This window comes from Opisthorchis viverrini (genome assembly GCF_000715545.1).
Source record: "Opisthorchis viverrini unplaced genomic scaffold scaffold181, whole genome shotgun sequence".
NCBI classification, from domain to species: Eukaryota; Metazoa; Platyhelminthes; class Trematoda; order Opisthorchiida; family Opisthorchiidae; genus Opisthorchis; species Opisthorchis viverrini.
In genome coordinates this window covers 312,484-328,734 of record NW_008752072.1, presented here as the reverse complement: position 1 = coordinate 328,734, position 16,251 = coordinate 312,484, and the positions used below count along the sequence as shown (strand labels likewise).

The window sequence follows — 16,251 nt, the reverse complement described above, 5'->3', positions numbered from 1 at the left end:
GACGGACTCCCGTGTTTACAACCAGCTTCTGTGTTTGCCCGTTCGTATGTTCCTGCCGGGTATCACATGTTAGTCTTACGATGGAGAGAATATGAAAGCTCACTCAGGTGCTCCTGGATGGGATGTGGAAGAAACCTGATTTGGATGCGACTGCGCCATGTCAGTCTGAAATCATTCATGCCATAGAGAAAGAGCACTTCTTCTATGTCATTTAGAGACTAATTCTCAACTGACTAAGACCGATTCGGACTATTGGCGTCTGCAGAAGCGACCGAAATCCGGATGTTCCACCTCTAGACAATTTTGTGCGCCCTCCAATTTATCTTACAATCAACTTGTAGCTTCCCGTCTTTTCCTTTTATGGAGGTTTGTTGGCATGCCTGCGACCAAACTGACCGTTTCCCGAGACTCTTTTTGTCGCTCCGCGTTACTTCCATCGACCTAGCATAATCCCGCTCGCTAGTACATTTGTAAGCTCCAGCCTCTTGCACCCAGTGCCGCAAATGAACTCGTCGTTTCCTTATGTGATTTGTTCGCTACTGAGCGATAAATTTCGAACCGTTGTTGTCTGATCCATACAGAATCACAGGGTTTGAAAGCCTCCCTGTCCCTAGTGTCGCTAGGTGCATTGTAATTTTTTCGTTTTACGGGGTCGTTTTCTACATAATTTCCCCGGATGATCTTTCTAAACGCATCTTTTGTGTCGTGAAAAACTGTCTGATGCTCACCATTTCTCTGTAATCTTCAGACATTGTTCTTGCCATGACTGGACAAAGGAATGAGTTGTCATCCGATAGCTGGAAAATAAATCTGATGGCTTCCAGCGTGACAGCAGACCAAATTTTTTAGTGCGCGGTCGAACCTGTTTGTTGGACTTACAGTGATACAGAGGTGTCTGTAACCTTGCAGATTCTCTAGTAGTTGAAACCTTCTGGATTCAGGGCACCCAAATGCTTTGGCTGGTGTGCCGAAGCGCCTGGTATCATTCTTCTCAATGAAAGGCGTCAATGTCGTTTATGTACCTGAAGTCGATAAGCGCAGATAGGCAGAATGATGACCACGCACGTTAATTTGGGTGGGATGGTAGAATGAAGCGACTGTTAGACTTGCCTCCGTATGCACCGGAGATTGTAACACAACATTGCCCCTTTTCTTTTGTTAGTTGCAGATTTTCAGGTGCGGCGTCATGTAACGCGAAAGGAGCGCGAAAGATGAGATAATACCAGGCTGAATAAACCTAGACGGGAACAACCGAAAAGCCAGGGTTGAGTCCAAACCATGAACTTTCCTGTTAGCAACTTCGCGCCCTAACTGCTGAGCTATCTGAATCACCGGTGAACTAACTCAAGTCCTCTCTGGGATGTAAGTAGCAGATCTTCTGTCCAGGGTTTAGGTGAAATACGTAACCAGATAGTTTCTGGCATCCCTGACGGATCCCTTAAATGAGCCCTCTATACATATCAGCGGCTGAAGACCACCGTTCATTTGTTTCTAATAGTATAACTGTTGCTTCTGTTAATTTTGTGGCACTTTCACTCTTCCAGTTCCGGGAAATTATCAAATGATATTGTTAATGTTCATTCTAAGATGTTGATTAGAGCCACCGAACGGTGTTACTAGTTGGTAAGTGTACGAAGATGACGGATTACCGTAACTACAGTTGTTACAATTGGCGATTATTGGCACGAGGTGGTCTTAACTGGATAAATATTGATGGGTATGATAAAGATGCATGTTCCGGATCCCACAAGAGACCGAAATGGAGGATGACATCGCAGAATTTGTGACTGTACTAAGGTAACAGACAAGCACTCATTTGGAAAGAGAGCTGATGTTGACGGGTAATGTAGCTGAAAGTCACCTAAAAATGACACATGAGAGGTTCAATTGAATTCCAGTTGAGTTCCCCGCAAGCATGAAGGCTTATCTGCAAATATGAGTTTGGTGCTTAAGTTGGAGCTAGGCGCACAGAATTTGGAGAGCAAGCCCCAAGAAGGCCTAAACCAGCGGCAAGATCAAAAACGCTACTAAAGGTTTTTCTCGGTTTTTCTACTAATCTTTACACCTAGTTTTCAGAAACCCGAAGAAAAGGATGTATCCACATGCTCGAATCAGTGTAAAACATTATGCGCTTCCTTAGGCTACACTTGCAGACATTCCTAAAGGACAAATCACCTCATTCTGACAACACACACTTCCCACAGGGTTACTATTATTCACTCGACAACAATCCTATCAGTAATATATTCCGTCAAGAATATGTATCCCGGTATCTAGAATACCGTAACAGCTGCAACATGAGGCAGTTGGAAAATAAATGATCGATACATGCAGTTGAGTATCTCGTTCAAACTAATGTAGTTCGACAATGACCGTGTTTCGCAAGAGGCACAACTTTCGATTTCCAGGTGTAGTAAAGTTTAAAACGGGTGGAAAATTCCAGACACTTGAGTCAGGGCGGCTCTGGAGGTGGGCGTGGCCATGCTATATTAATTGTCTGTCGCTTGCAACCAAACCTGTCAGTTGACAAACACCCGACGGAGTGAAACGGGTACGTAATCCTTCTCCAACCGGATACAGAAATCCAAAAAGCAAAACGTTTCATGGGTGTGGAAAACATTTTTTGCTAGAGAGATTACGATTCGGATTGGAAATTAATTGCTCCAACTAAAGACCTATGTCAATGACTGACTGTTTACTGTGATACTAACAAAACAGTGCGCAATTTTGGTGGTGGTTTGTGATATTTTCGTCTTGTAACGCTGGGTTTTGATAGCCACGGGGTAATCGGAACGAAAATAATAGTTAGAAAATTGAGAAATGTGGAAAACAAACTTCAAGTTTTTCTCACATGGGAATAGTTCTGGTCACTGTTCATGGTAGAGTACGCGACAGGGTTACAAGAAGGAGCAGCACTCACAATAATTTTTAGACCCTTACTCATGAACCAACCGGTAGAAGGAAGTGTCTTTGGGTACTGTATGTCCAGGGATTTCAGTAAAATGTAGCTAGCTTTACTGGTTATTGTAAGGCCACTGTTGTAAGGTCGTTTACGCCTGAGTGTTACAGCTTATCATTGCAGTTAAACTCGACCCTTCGGTACTTCGACAACGTAATGAATTCTTTACCACAGTGGTTGTTGATTTCAGCACACTGTTAAAAAATAATCTAATTTTTAAGAAATCCACCCGTCCGCATAATTCGTAGCATGTGACAGACCAATTCTGGAACCAGTTCAGAACCGCTCAGATGATTTATTCTGTCGTGCTATTCGCATAGTGAAAATTGCTGATGATCATCACCCAGAATATGAAACGGGTCCATTAGTTTGTACTGAAGGGTGTCCGGCAATTGGCTTACGGCCTCCCCGTATCTGACGCATACGAACTCTAGAGGGCCTTTTCGTCCGCTTACAATGCACGTAAAGCTCACACCTGACTCGGAAAGTTAGACCTTATGGAACCAAGAAAGGAAGGTGATAAAAAGTACCATCTGGTGGGAGAGAAATAAACGGAAGTAGCAATGTGGAATCTGTCGTAGTTTGAGGTTCTAGTCCTCTGGTAGGCGATTCTAGCGCAGTTAAATTACGGATTTATCAAATAAAACCGTCCAATGTTTTGGCCGTCAAGAGTGGCTTTTATCAGGGAATAAATTACGACTTCTATCTGGTCAACACTCAGCAGCCACATTCAGCGGGTGTGACCGTTGATGCTACTGATGGGGCATGCGAGTGTTATTCTCCTACGTAAATCCGCTTCGCGTCTCTTGAAAGGTGAGATCTATTACGGAATTTGTGGAGTCGCTCTGTAGCATTTGCTTGCATTTGAGTGACAGTCAATGAATATCCAGGAAAGTTCAGGAAGACGGGTTCAAGGTGAAGATAGATATTCAGCTTTTGTAAACAAGATGCATATGATAGTTTTGCTTCCCTGCCCAATAGTCTGTAACTGTTCAGTTTTTTCTAATAAACAACTCCACAGCGAAGGCTTTATTCCTGTCATGGGTATCATGAAAAGGATTCGCAATGATTGATCGCGTTTAAAATTTGTGTTTGCTATTTCATACAGCGGATATCTTTGAGCCATCTGTTTTCTCTTTCCATGAAAGACGTCCAGTAGTTTTCAGCAAGATATTGTGCAGTTTGTTCTATCAACGAAAAGTATACCGTTCGGAGGTAAAAAGCAACAAAAATACTCGGCTTAAGGTAAAGTTGGGGCTTTCTAAAATACATAAATCCTTAGGGCATCGGATAAACTAAGTGCATGTGTTCTTGCGAAAACGGGTGAATCTGATAAGCCACTGAAATTTGCTGTTTTCATTAGTGTTTTCCATGTATATATTCGAGGGAAAAGGGGTTTGGGGAATCCTGAGCTGATGTTAATTGTGAGGGTGCCATTGTAGAGGGCCTAACGGGAAGGTGACGAGATAAAAATAATCCAAAAGTGTGGTACATAAAAAAAGGGAAACTTTGCAAGCCTCAAACTGAATTGTATACGTCGTGCTTTCGTTCATATGCTGCAGGAATTCCGAAACGATTATTGAAAAGCCAAAACTCTCCATCAAAGCAAAATATTATATCTCTTCACTTAGGTGCTAATTCGACAGTGGCCGATGGCCTGGTAACAGCATCAGAGTTAAGGCACAGACCCATGACTTTTCTTCAGTTAGTTGTAGGTCCCAGGGGGAACAGTGAAATTTTTATTCTCGTTTGAACGGTTTTCCTGTTTTCCTTGAGCGGACTGGTTTGCCCACACCAAACAGAGGCAGAGATAGATTCGATCTTCGCTCTTATTAAAGTATATGGGTAGTACGGTGTTTTTTTTTCAGGCAGCGTTTGAATATTTGCCATTTTGTACTAGGCTCCGTAAATTCAATCACGTGACAAGCACAATCATTGGCCTCTTCTATACAAACCACCTGACCGATCCGGCTTGATCATTCAGTGGTTAATCCAAGATCATTCATTTGTTCCAAGGTCATCCATTCAACTACTCACAACGGCCAACCCGATGTCAATAATCCTATAATAATCTTGTCTACGTTATAGAAAACGTCACCTAAAGCTATTGGCTAAGACTGCCAGATAACCAATTTGCTCTAGACATTCCCAGTCAAATGACACAATCAAACTTCTGTCTTGACGATTCGGGCCCGTGTCTTTGCATCTGCAATTGAGGCCTTAATTAAAGCAGAAATTTATAAATCCACCCGTAATTCCATCTTGGCGTTGCACTGTGTATCGTCATTATTCAACATTCGTTTTGTTCTCATTCCAGTTGATCAGGCAAACACAACGGCGCTCGCTTATGTAGGTAGTAAGCACTTCTGCTGAACTTAAGTTTTATGCATACGCCTTCTACTATTCGAGTGCGAAACGCATTAACCGATACACTGGATAAAGTATCAAGCATTGTATAGATGCAGCTGACTACTCACAAGCCTGCTGAAAAATCCTCGACAGGAACCATGTATAACGATACTACCGCATCGTACACACTGAAAAGTGAGGCGGCCTGGTGCAGCACATTCACCTGAAGGAGATTCATCTGTGTTTCAGTTGCGTCTCCTATGAGGCCAAATTGTTATGCAGATGAATGTATTTCTTTAAAGTACTAGGCACATTTTATTCGTACCCTGCCACTCCATGCCTCCAAGGTATCATCTCAGAGTAGCAACATCGCGTCCATCATCATACAGAAAGCTCTTTTTCAAATTCCCACCCGACATATTATTCACGCAATCGACCCTGCTAAACAGACGCATCAGGTCGATGGTGGAACCAAAAGATCACTTGTCATTTAGCCTGAGGTGTGCCTGACACTAACACGCAAAAACTACTCTAATTAGTTGAAACTATGGACAGCTTGTCGACGGCCTTATGAGTAATTGTTACGACATTTTGATGGTCTGTCTAATCGGTGACCTTCAGATGGGAAACGTTTGAACTGTTGCTTGAAGGGTCCGGCGTATTGTAAATGTTCCACTGCGTTCATCAGTGGAGTAAGGTTATTGTTTTACTTATCATTATCTACTTGACTGTGAAGCTTTCTAATGATGAAACCTAAGCTTACCGACATTGACCTTTAACGTTGAATCATAGGAACGGGTAATATACATCTTGATCCATTACATTTGGTTTCCCATATGAGTTGTTTCGGTTCCGTGGCAGTGAATAATACGGTGGTGGTCCTCTTTCTCTTCATTGGATTTCTAATTTTGGTAGCCCTTTCATCATTTGGTTGGATGCTGCATTTACAAACTCGACCTTCCTCGAACACTGCTACCGCTAGCACACTTTATAACTCATCTGTAGGAATGTATCAACTAATCAAAGACTGATGGCAGTATGACGGGATTTATGGATTTTCAGCAGAGACTTCGTCCTGTCAGTGAAGCCAATCTTTGCTGAGAATCCTAAGAGTACCGCGCAACCGTTTTCCCCCTATTGGGAATCGTCGGTATTGCCCATCTCACGAAAATCCAGGGAGTTTCAAATCCTTAGCCTTCCGGCAAGTGACTTAATAAATCGTTCAGCCACAAGCGGCTGATCAGCAGTACGACCAACTTGCACCGTGACAGGATAGGTCACCACTCATCTTTCGGTCACAGAAACCAAATCATGTGATCGGGTACTGACTGGCTGCTCCAGTGACGACTTCTTAAAAGGAAGTTTCACTCGTTTTATGAAGTCACTCGTCCTCCGAGCTAACTGCGGGTTGGTGATATTGCGAGAAGATTTCAGTTTTTCAACAGAAGACCACCACTCCTGACTCGCCTCTTATAGTGTTGCGTGCATCGCAACCTAGGTCAGTATTTGTCCCCATTCAAAATGAATCCGAGATAGGTTGCATGCAATCATCGATGCTAATTGATTGATTCAACAACCTGACCGATCATCTCGGGGTCCAGTCATATGAATACTACCACTGGTGTTTTACGATCCATGCAGAGCCGCTTCGTCAATATTTTGCACTGCTGGGGCATTACTTGTAATACACTTTGAGTTTAATCTGGTGGGGAGAAATACTTATAGGTTAAGTAGGTTACGTTCTAAATAGGTTGTTGATCAGGTGACTGTTGCTCTAATCACCGACGCCGGCAACCAGCCTGCGAACAGTTCACTATCAATGTCTGCACAGTGTCATCGACTCATGTGGAAACGTTTGCCCGCTAAATGTCAAGCCTGCGAACAGCTACCTGATTAATAATGAGCAAGCTCACACAGCTAGGTTTAAATGTGAATACTGTTTTTCAAAAATGCCGCCAACTTATTCACTGGAAGACACTGTGACAAAATTTTTTGCTCTAAATGTTTAAAACTAATTGCTTTACTCTGGATCAGTTGGGCACCACCAGATGGTGCGGATTTTTGAAAACGAATCCTACTACGCAATGCTTAGCACAGGAAGAACTACGGCACAGTCATTGAAGGTAAATGCAGAGCACTTTGTAGTCACATTGGGAAGCGAAAGACCTTGTCTAACTTCAGCGATGGAAGTGCACCTGTGAAAGACCGAATCAGTTCAGGTAGGGTTCATTTATTGACGTCCAACTTTGGCTACTTGCAAGTAGTCAGGTTTTCCACGTAGAACAGTAATCGACCCCATGAGGGACCTGAACAATCCTGGTAAGCGGATCTGTTTTTGTAAGGTCAGCAGGATGTAAGTACAGGACAATGAAACACCTTACCACATCTTCTACACCCTGGGTGGGGATGGATATCATTCAGCGTTTTGATGTGCAATCGTCCTTCGCATGTGTCCTGTGAAGTCCTGTATTAGAAGCTCGTGTTTTACCGTTGTTGGAGTTGACATCTCGACAGAACGTAGCGTCCCCAATGTGATCGCCTGATCAACATCTTATGTCCATATTAAGATGGAAAATAACTTACGGCAAATATGAAACTTACCTAGGTAAGTCTTTGGTACTTGATCGCCGTAACCCACAGTGGTCATGGTCACAATAGCCCACCATAGGCCAACCGGTATGGAGGCGAAGTCGTTGTCCGGACTTGGTTGAAAACGTTCGGCATGATACATTAAGGCCGCGAAAATAACAATGAACACCATAAGAAAGAATACGAGCAAGACGAGTTCCTTCAGACTGGCGCGGAACGTATGAATGAGAATCTTCAGTCCGGCAATATGCCGGGTCAGTTTGAACAGACGCATGATCCGAATGATTGAGAAGAACTCCAGTGCTTCATAGCCACCATCTTCAGACAAGATTGCGGTTATTATGCAGTCCACATAGAATGAGATCAAAGCCAGCAGATCGATTATATTTACAGGTGACTTGATGAACTCCAGTTTCGACGGAGTGACGAGAAACCGAATAATAATTTCAAAAGTGAACCAGGCGTTTGATATGGTTTCTACGTAACTGAAAAAGTCGTGAGCTCTGATTTTTCCTTTACGTATAGTCCAGTTAAATTCAGTCCAGGGGGAATGACCTCCCGGGTCGCTGTGCTTGTCTGGTGCGGGTAACCTTGGTTGATCCCGATCAAATTGAGATGATGGTAAAGGAGTAGGAACTCCATTGATTGTTTCTGATGGCCGATCAATGATGGTCGTTATCAGATATGAGGCAGTATCGCTTGGCTCAGTATGAATGCTCTCATTGTACAAATAAGGAATGCGAAGGCTCGACGAGGTTTTGAGACAGAAGGAGAGGATGGAGAGCACAATGAAGAACACAGAGACGATGGCCAAGAACTAGATGGGAATAAAATAGGAAGGTAAGCTTGATTTCGGTAAAAACGAATGCTAATAAATCTCGATGGATAAGATGAAGAGGGACAAAGGGATAATTGTTCTGTCAACTAACTAAAGCACCTTAACGAAAGGTATGAGCAATGGTCCAGTACCCAAAATAATGATGAGATACACCTGATGCACAGCCATACTTTTACTATGACGAATTCGCTCATCCTATAATGTGCGCAAATAATCGATTGTGGAATATCCTACACCTAGTTGCAGCATCGGACAAGGCGATGCGTGTATGGGTAACACTGTCAATTTCCCGGTTTACGTAAGTAAAGTGATGTTAGAACCTGAGGACGAAGCGCGACAAGATGAGGCCATTTATTTGCGGGTCACACTGAAACTCAGTACCGACGAACAGGGCAGACATCGGCGTCTGGCCGGAGACCGAATCATTGTTAAAGCCAGTGAGCGTGTTGAATTATTCGGTGAACACAAGTAACTTGGCACATTATGCAAGTAACGGCAGTGCGTGAGTAACGTGGAGTTTGAATACAAATAAGTGAACAGGAATAAACATCAACTAGTCAAAAATAGGACAAACTACAAAACAAAACTATCAGTAAAATCTGGATCGACAGCATTACTGGATGAACAAACTGGTGCCTCACTGCCGTGCAATTATGTTAATTTATCTCAATTAATTCATCATGGAAAGAATAATAAATTCGACTGGAAGGGGACTTAAGGATAAACTACTAGGTGCTTACACCTCTAACTTTTGATCAGACAACCTAATTCGAAATTGACAGCATGAATGCCACTGAGATCGGTCAGCCGCCGTAGCGTTCGGTGTCTCCAGCAAAGTGCAGGGAGGATCAAGTAGACCCTCTCCGAGAAAAGCACCGGCAGCACTCAAACTTCTCCTTACATCCTCCGTTTGCTTCTAGAATATCAGCTTCTCTCTACCTCTAGGTTTACGTCTCGTCGAATTAGACACGGAAAACAGCCTTCGTCTCAACAGGCATACCTCGGCACGGCCGGCCAACTTAGTCTGCAATGATGGATGCGTTCCTTGAATAAAGCACCGTCAGTTTCATCAGAGACCCAGTTCCTATCAATTTTATTTTGAATTCGCTGGCCCTAGCCGATTCCAGGTAGTTCTGAAGCGTCGATGGTCAAACACCTGAAGATATCTCAGATACTTCACCCGAATAGGCCAGATCTCGCAGCCCCTATCGTAGTCTGAGAGCCAGCGATACACCTTTCTGATGCCACAGATAGAGCAAACTGGCCTTCGAGATTCGTTCTTGAACTTCATCTGCCACGCTAACACCACAACTAATGCAAATTCCAGTGTCATTGAAGCGCGTGCGAAGACTGTAACTTTCGCAGCATGGCCTTGCACTTTGTGGGTGCGAGGGAAATGACTGCCTAGGTCAGCACCCCGTGCTCTTTTCAAAAAGTGGAAGCAGTTTAATCTGCATGCTTCAAGTCAGCAGCATTTTCGATCAAAGTTATATGAACACCGGGGTTTTCATAACTTTCTAGTGTTCACCTGATTACCCCATTACTGATGAAGTTGAAAAAAAACGGAGACAATGAACACCACTGCTTGTACGAAAGATTGTGGAGAGCCCACATACAACCTCACGCGCTCACACGCATGTGAATACAAACAACGCATTATATTAACAAAACTTCTGGGGCATCATGTGGAAATGCCAGTCATTGATAAATTCCTTTGGGGTTAATTTAGACACAAAATTAAGAAAAGCACCGAGCCATCAAACATGTTTTCCGACCTATATTTTTGTATAAAGTGTTCATCTTCGAGGCATGTTTTTGATTAGGTTTTGTTTTGTTTGGACTTGAAAAAATCTTTTGTCCATGAAAGTACATTGAAACACGTAGTACCACTTTACTAAGAGAACCTAGACTTAATCAGTAGTACCGAAAACGGATTTGTGTTCCCGATGGTAAAAAGCAATAACCACGATTTGAGTGACTCAGACTTTCTCAGTAAAATGGCGCGACTGCTAGCTTACTTCATGCATCCCCGAGTTTATTATCGATCATCCTCAGTACAACTCGGGGAAAATATTTGAATTCGAAATAGAATTTCCGACGGGGCAAGAATACTCGTGGGTGCAGTACCGATTTCTCTCAAATGAAACGCTTTAAAGATCTTGAATTAAGTGTGTGAAGCATTCAGCAACTTCTGGAAGTTGCGTCACGTAAAGGTATATGAAAATGAGGATTGTCCTCTGGGCGAAGGGTAGACATGTTCAACAGAGAATAAAATGGGTAACAGATCAAGTCACTCAGCTTTTGTAACGTAGAAGAATATTTTTTACTCAAGGAAACTAATTACTTTGACAGCGTTTCGCGAAGGAATTAGTTTAACTTTGAAAGCTTTGGAATACGGATGTGCTTAAGATTAGAACTCAAGCCATCGCGTTATCCTTGGTGGTCGTTCGGTGGTTCAGTTTCGGCATTCGGATAGACTCAGTAAGCAACTTAAGTAATTTAAACGTCATAAGCATAGACCTCTGGAGACCCACTAGGTCGCAATATCTTGCAAAAATGACAGCTTGGTGTTATGCATGCCCCACTCAGCCAGAGTGTGGTTGGTGCTTCGTAGATTGGTCCAGTCAAAATAGTTACGAGGGTGGTGTGACTACTGCATGTGGTTGGCCCTGGTTTTCTTAATTACTTGAGCAATAGTCCGCGCTTCCTCAAGAATTCAATAAGCTCACTGCCAAAACAGGTCAGATGTGGGCCACAGTATGCCTCATTTATATCCGTCTGTTCATGCGTTCAAAAGATATTCTTTTTTGGTGGAGAAGAATGTGCACAAGTTTACTGAAAACTTTCCCACAGCTCACTGCCAAATTCGCTCATTTTGGGGCTCATGAGATAGGCGCAGTCTCCGAACTCCTTTCGTGAAACTGTGCTACTAATAAAACATTGTGGCGCCTTTTCGTTGCATAGCCTCCGTGCCGCCCACAGGAAACACAAAGGATGGGATACCGCCAGGTTGCACAAGCCCAAACATGTGCAATCGAGATTGGAACCACAGACCTTTCAGTCAGTGGGTTCGCGTCTTGGCCACTTAAGCTATCTTGAGCTCGGAGAAAATATGCCGCCGTATATCGAGTATCATAGCAACTGAAAAACCAGGCGGCTCACTTGCGGTACATCCATTTGAAAAATATCGCAAACGAGGGATTCAAGTGGGATTCAGTTTAGTCTCCCGTTATAACCTAATTACCGCGCAAATGACTGTATTACGTTAGTCGTTCTTTTTGATCAGTTGCTGCCACTCTTCTTTTGTCTGCCCTTGTTATAGTGATGCTTCCGGTCAGTATGCAGATCAACAGTCACGAGATTTGAAAAAAAATATCGATGAGTTTAGTCTCCCGTTATAACCTAATTACCGCGCAAATGACTGTATTACGTTAGTCGTTCTTTTTGATCAGTTGCTGCCACTCTTCTTTTGTCTGCCCTTGTTATAGTGATGCTTCCGGTCAGTATGCAGATCAACAGTCACGAGATTTGAAAAAAATATATCGATGATGTGCCTCAGAATTACGAATAAAAGGTATGGATTTTGGTCACTTTATTGAGGAAAGATTGAAAACACCTGCCAAATGCTGACAACCTTCCAAAGCGGAATAAGTGAATATTTAATGAATGATTCAAATGCAAGAAGAGTAGATCGTGCTGATATTAGTAGCTTTCAAGGTCAATAAAAAACCGTAAATTTACTGTTATATGTTTAAGAAAAGTTTCCACACCAAAAAAACTGGTACCAAGAAAATTTTTTATCTAGTCAGATCTAACGTACCTTTTAAAGCCGAAGAAACGTATTCACAGAAATGTTCATCCTGTGTCCAGGTATCCTACCGAATTGAAATTCTGTAAATCTACTTTTTCTGGATATGTCTCGGGATTCAAGCTTTGCTTAACAGCATAGAGATGGAGTATTTTGCTACACAATTTTCGGTGAACTACGTGGAGTCAATAAGCATGGATTTACGCGATCATTACCCCAGACCGTATTCCAAACTCGTTCACTCATCACTTTTTTCCAGGATGACATGTAGCACTCTCAAATGTTGAAATTCAGATTCAGCCAGTCTGAAGTAGAAACACTGCCATCATTACCACAGTTTCCTTTTTCCGGTGGCGTACTGAATCGCTTCTCCCATCTTTTCATCTTTTTCCCGTGGCATTATTTTTTTGAGTATCACTTCACTCGTTGGTTTATGCAGAGGGCGATGAAACGCCGACCAGTATGGTAGCCAAGCAAGATGTTCATCACCTGATGTCATTGTGTTGCTCCTGCCGCAGAGACCGAGGATAATCACATAGCTTGTCTAATAACATGACTCCGGGGCTAGATAAATCCGGTAATTTTTGACTGAGATTTCGTCCTGTCGCTGGTGCTAGTCTATACTGGGAAGCCAGGAAGCACCATGCTGCTGTTTCGTCATCATTGCGTGTCTTATTGAACTCAGAGATTCCGAACCCGCGACCTCCAGCTCATTGGTTACACAATTGACCGTTCGGCCGGGGTTTGCTGAACAGCTGTGTGACTATGCCTCGTTTGGGCAGGATGTAGCAGTGCCATCCCTCGTTAGCAGGAACGATATAATGTGGTAGCATATTGGCTGGTCCCACAAGTGACGATGGAAGATGGAGACGATTTTACTTGATTGAAAGGAGTTGCGCCCTTTTAACCTTGATCAGCTTCTGGAACTATGCATGGGCAGTTAAGGGAAAATAAGACACTTCATATTCAGTCTGCACGTCGCTTTGCTTTTTCACTCAACCATGACTGATTTTATTACAACCTGACTCGTTCGAATTACCGGATGTTACTGACTGCTTGAGTCCAGAGAGCATTTATTGTGTTGATCTTTCCGACTTTGTCATTAAAAGGAGACATACCACGCTGTTCAGGAAGCTGGATAATGCTAGAGTAGAATGATCGGTATATGACTGGACTGAAGTGGAAGCTGAGTCTAAAAGAAACTTCCGGCAGAGATTATGATGCCCACAAATCAAATCATGGTTTTACAAACTTTTAAGAATACTTACTACCGACTGGCGAGTTAAGGAGCGTTTGGGGCATCAGTGCAGGGTTCTCCGTAGTCTTTATAGCCCGGTGGCCTTATCGTGACCAAAAGTGCACAATCTGACATATGGATGGAATTAAACCCATTAGAAGTGAAACATTTGCTGTACGGACATGCAGCGAGATGAACCATGGACCAACTTAGATAAGCCATGCCGCCAGCTACAGCGGGTTCACCTGAACGTACAGCCGCTAGACGCATAAATCATCGACCAAAATGATAGTATTGAAGGATTAACTCCAGCTGTACGACAGACCAAAATTATTAGTCTACACACCGTATTTTAAACCGGGTCCATGTGTGATTGAGTTTGAATGAATTCCACCCAGAATTCCACCCTTTTACCAATGCTTCTCCTGAATAGTTTAACCCTTGGTTGGCAGAGTTATGGAACAGGGGAAAAGGATTTTTTGATGGGTTTCTACTAGTGAATCTCTTGGACACGCATACACAGTTTATTACAAAAGTCCGTATGGACCCCATACAGCACATACACACAGCAACCTTAGCTATTAAACTTTTGCAGTAGGACTACAGGTAAGGCTGTTGTCTTAGTATTCGTCCTCCTGCTTCACTGGCAGGCGCTAAAGAGGGCCAGATGCTTCCAGTAGTATCAACAAATGGCTATCACACATGGGTACCGAACATCAAATCCGAGAGATATGGAGTAGTAAGACTCGAAAGTCAGGTGATTCGAACCATAAATAAGTTTTTTTAGTAATTATTGTCGTGAAATCCGGGGCTTTCATTCCCATCCGTGAATCCTCGAAACTTCTCTTCCAAGTAAATGCGTTTCTTTTCGAATTGAGTTTCGTTCTGTAAGTGAAGTCAGTCTGTGCCGAACAGTTCAAACGCATCGTATAGCTGTTTTATTTTTATTGGGAATCATCAGCACAATACGTCTCATGAATGAGCAAGGTGATCCGAACTCACAACCTATCAGCTATTGGTTGAAAATTGCACCTTTTGGCCACAAGCGGCTGGTCAGCAGTGTGGTTCAATAGCAGTTATAAATGATGTAACGGCCTTCGTCCTTCAGGTATGGGGCTTACATCACGTGAACACGTGACCAACAGACTAAAAGCCGTTCAGAGGGAGCAGTGATCCGCAAGTTGTTTGATGCTTCTCTCTGAGAAGTCGTCACAGCAACCAGTCAAGACACGGTCAGTTGGTGTGGATTCCGTTATTGAAGGATGAGTGACACTGTGATTAAGTCACACTGATGATCCGCCACTTATGGCCGCTAACTGTTTATGAATCTCAATAAGAACGAAACAACTGTACAGTGCTTATAGGCTTTTCGACACAGGAAGAAGCCATCTGAGGGAGAAAAGCTCAATTAAAATTTCGTGTCTGAACGTACTACCTCCCGTGCCATTTCAGTTGAGAACCATCAAAATAACCGGTCTCCGCTACAAGCCGGGCAAAAACATGGTGACCAGCACTGCATGACCGAATGTTATCGAATAGGGAGCATTCACACAGCATCAGTGCTGTTAGTCAACGAAATCCGATACTGGTCGAGATGAGGTAAAAATTAAGTAAGGTAAGTAAGTAAGGGTAAGGAGTTCCCGGAGCCGTGTGAAATATCACACAGTCCGTCATAAGTCTTGTCGTACGTGGTTGGCTTCAGTTTTACAGGTGTGCAATAAAGACATTCAATGCGTTCTAGTGGAGGGAATTGGAAGAGACATCCTAGGTCTCAGAAGGACCAAAACTTACAGACTGCATATATGCGTCCAAGATGTTAATCTTGTGATAAATACTCGTGGCAACGAATCCGAGTCAAGGTTAAGCTACGCTTCTATGGATTTAATATTTCACTGGATTAAGTTTACCTGTTGCTGTGGCTGTTCTCCATAAATAACATCTCTTTCTATGACACTGTCCATAGCATGAACTTGGTCGTTTTCCAAGCTTCCTGTTGAAACTGAATAAAATGGTCCTCAACAATTGCTCAGGGCTGTCCAATCCAATTATCTGTATAGTTTTTCATCACAGATGAATTCTAATTGAGATTTCATGTTACGGCAAAGTCGCTCTGTGCTGAAAAGCCAATAAGCATAGTAAATCCGTTCCATCCTTCAGTTGTGTCAAAGGCGAAACTTTGCATAGCAATAAATCTACCGATTGTTTTCCAAACTTTTCCGGAAACTGTTTCATCCTTGTTGGGGATTATCAACAGTGCACACTTCACGGATCTCTGGGGAGATACGGAATAGCTACCCTCTGCCATCAAACTGTTCAGAGTCTTCTGAGAACATAAAACACCTCGCAAGTCGCACGACCGTTCCATTTTTAATATGCTATCCGAAGAGTCAGCCAATATGTGACCACCTGGTGTGGTACGCATGCTTGAAGGACGAGTAGTGCTAGTTCCTTTTTAATTGCGTTTAATCACA

General features: G+C 43.0%; 1 protein-coding gene across 1 annotated transcript in view; it reads right to left on the bottom strand.

The window, feature by feature from the left end:
• Positions 1-16,251, bottom strand: part of T265_10847 (hypothetical protein) — a gene marked incomplete at both ends in the record, with an annotated part of 102,250 nt that overhangs the window by 8,404 nt on the left and 77,595 nt on the right. The window contains one exon of the mRNA XM_009177332.1: positions 7,910-8,714. Coding sequence (XP_009175596.1) covers positions 7,910-8,714 — 805 coding nt within the window. The remainder of the gene's footprint in view (positions 1-7,909; positions 8,715-16,251) is intronic.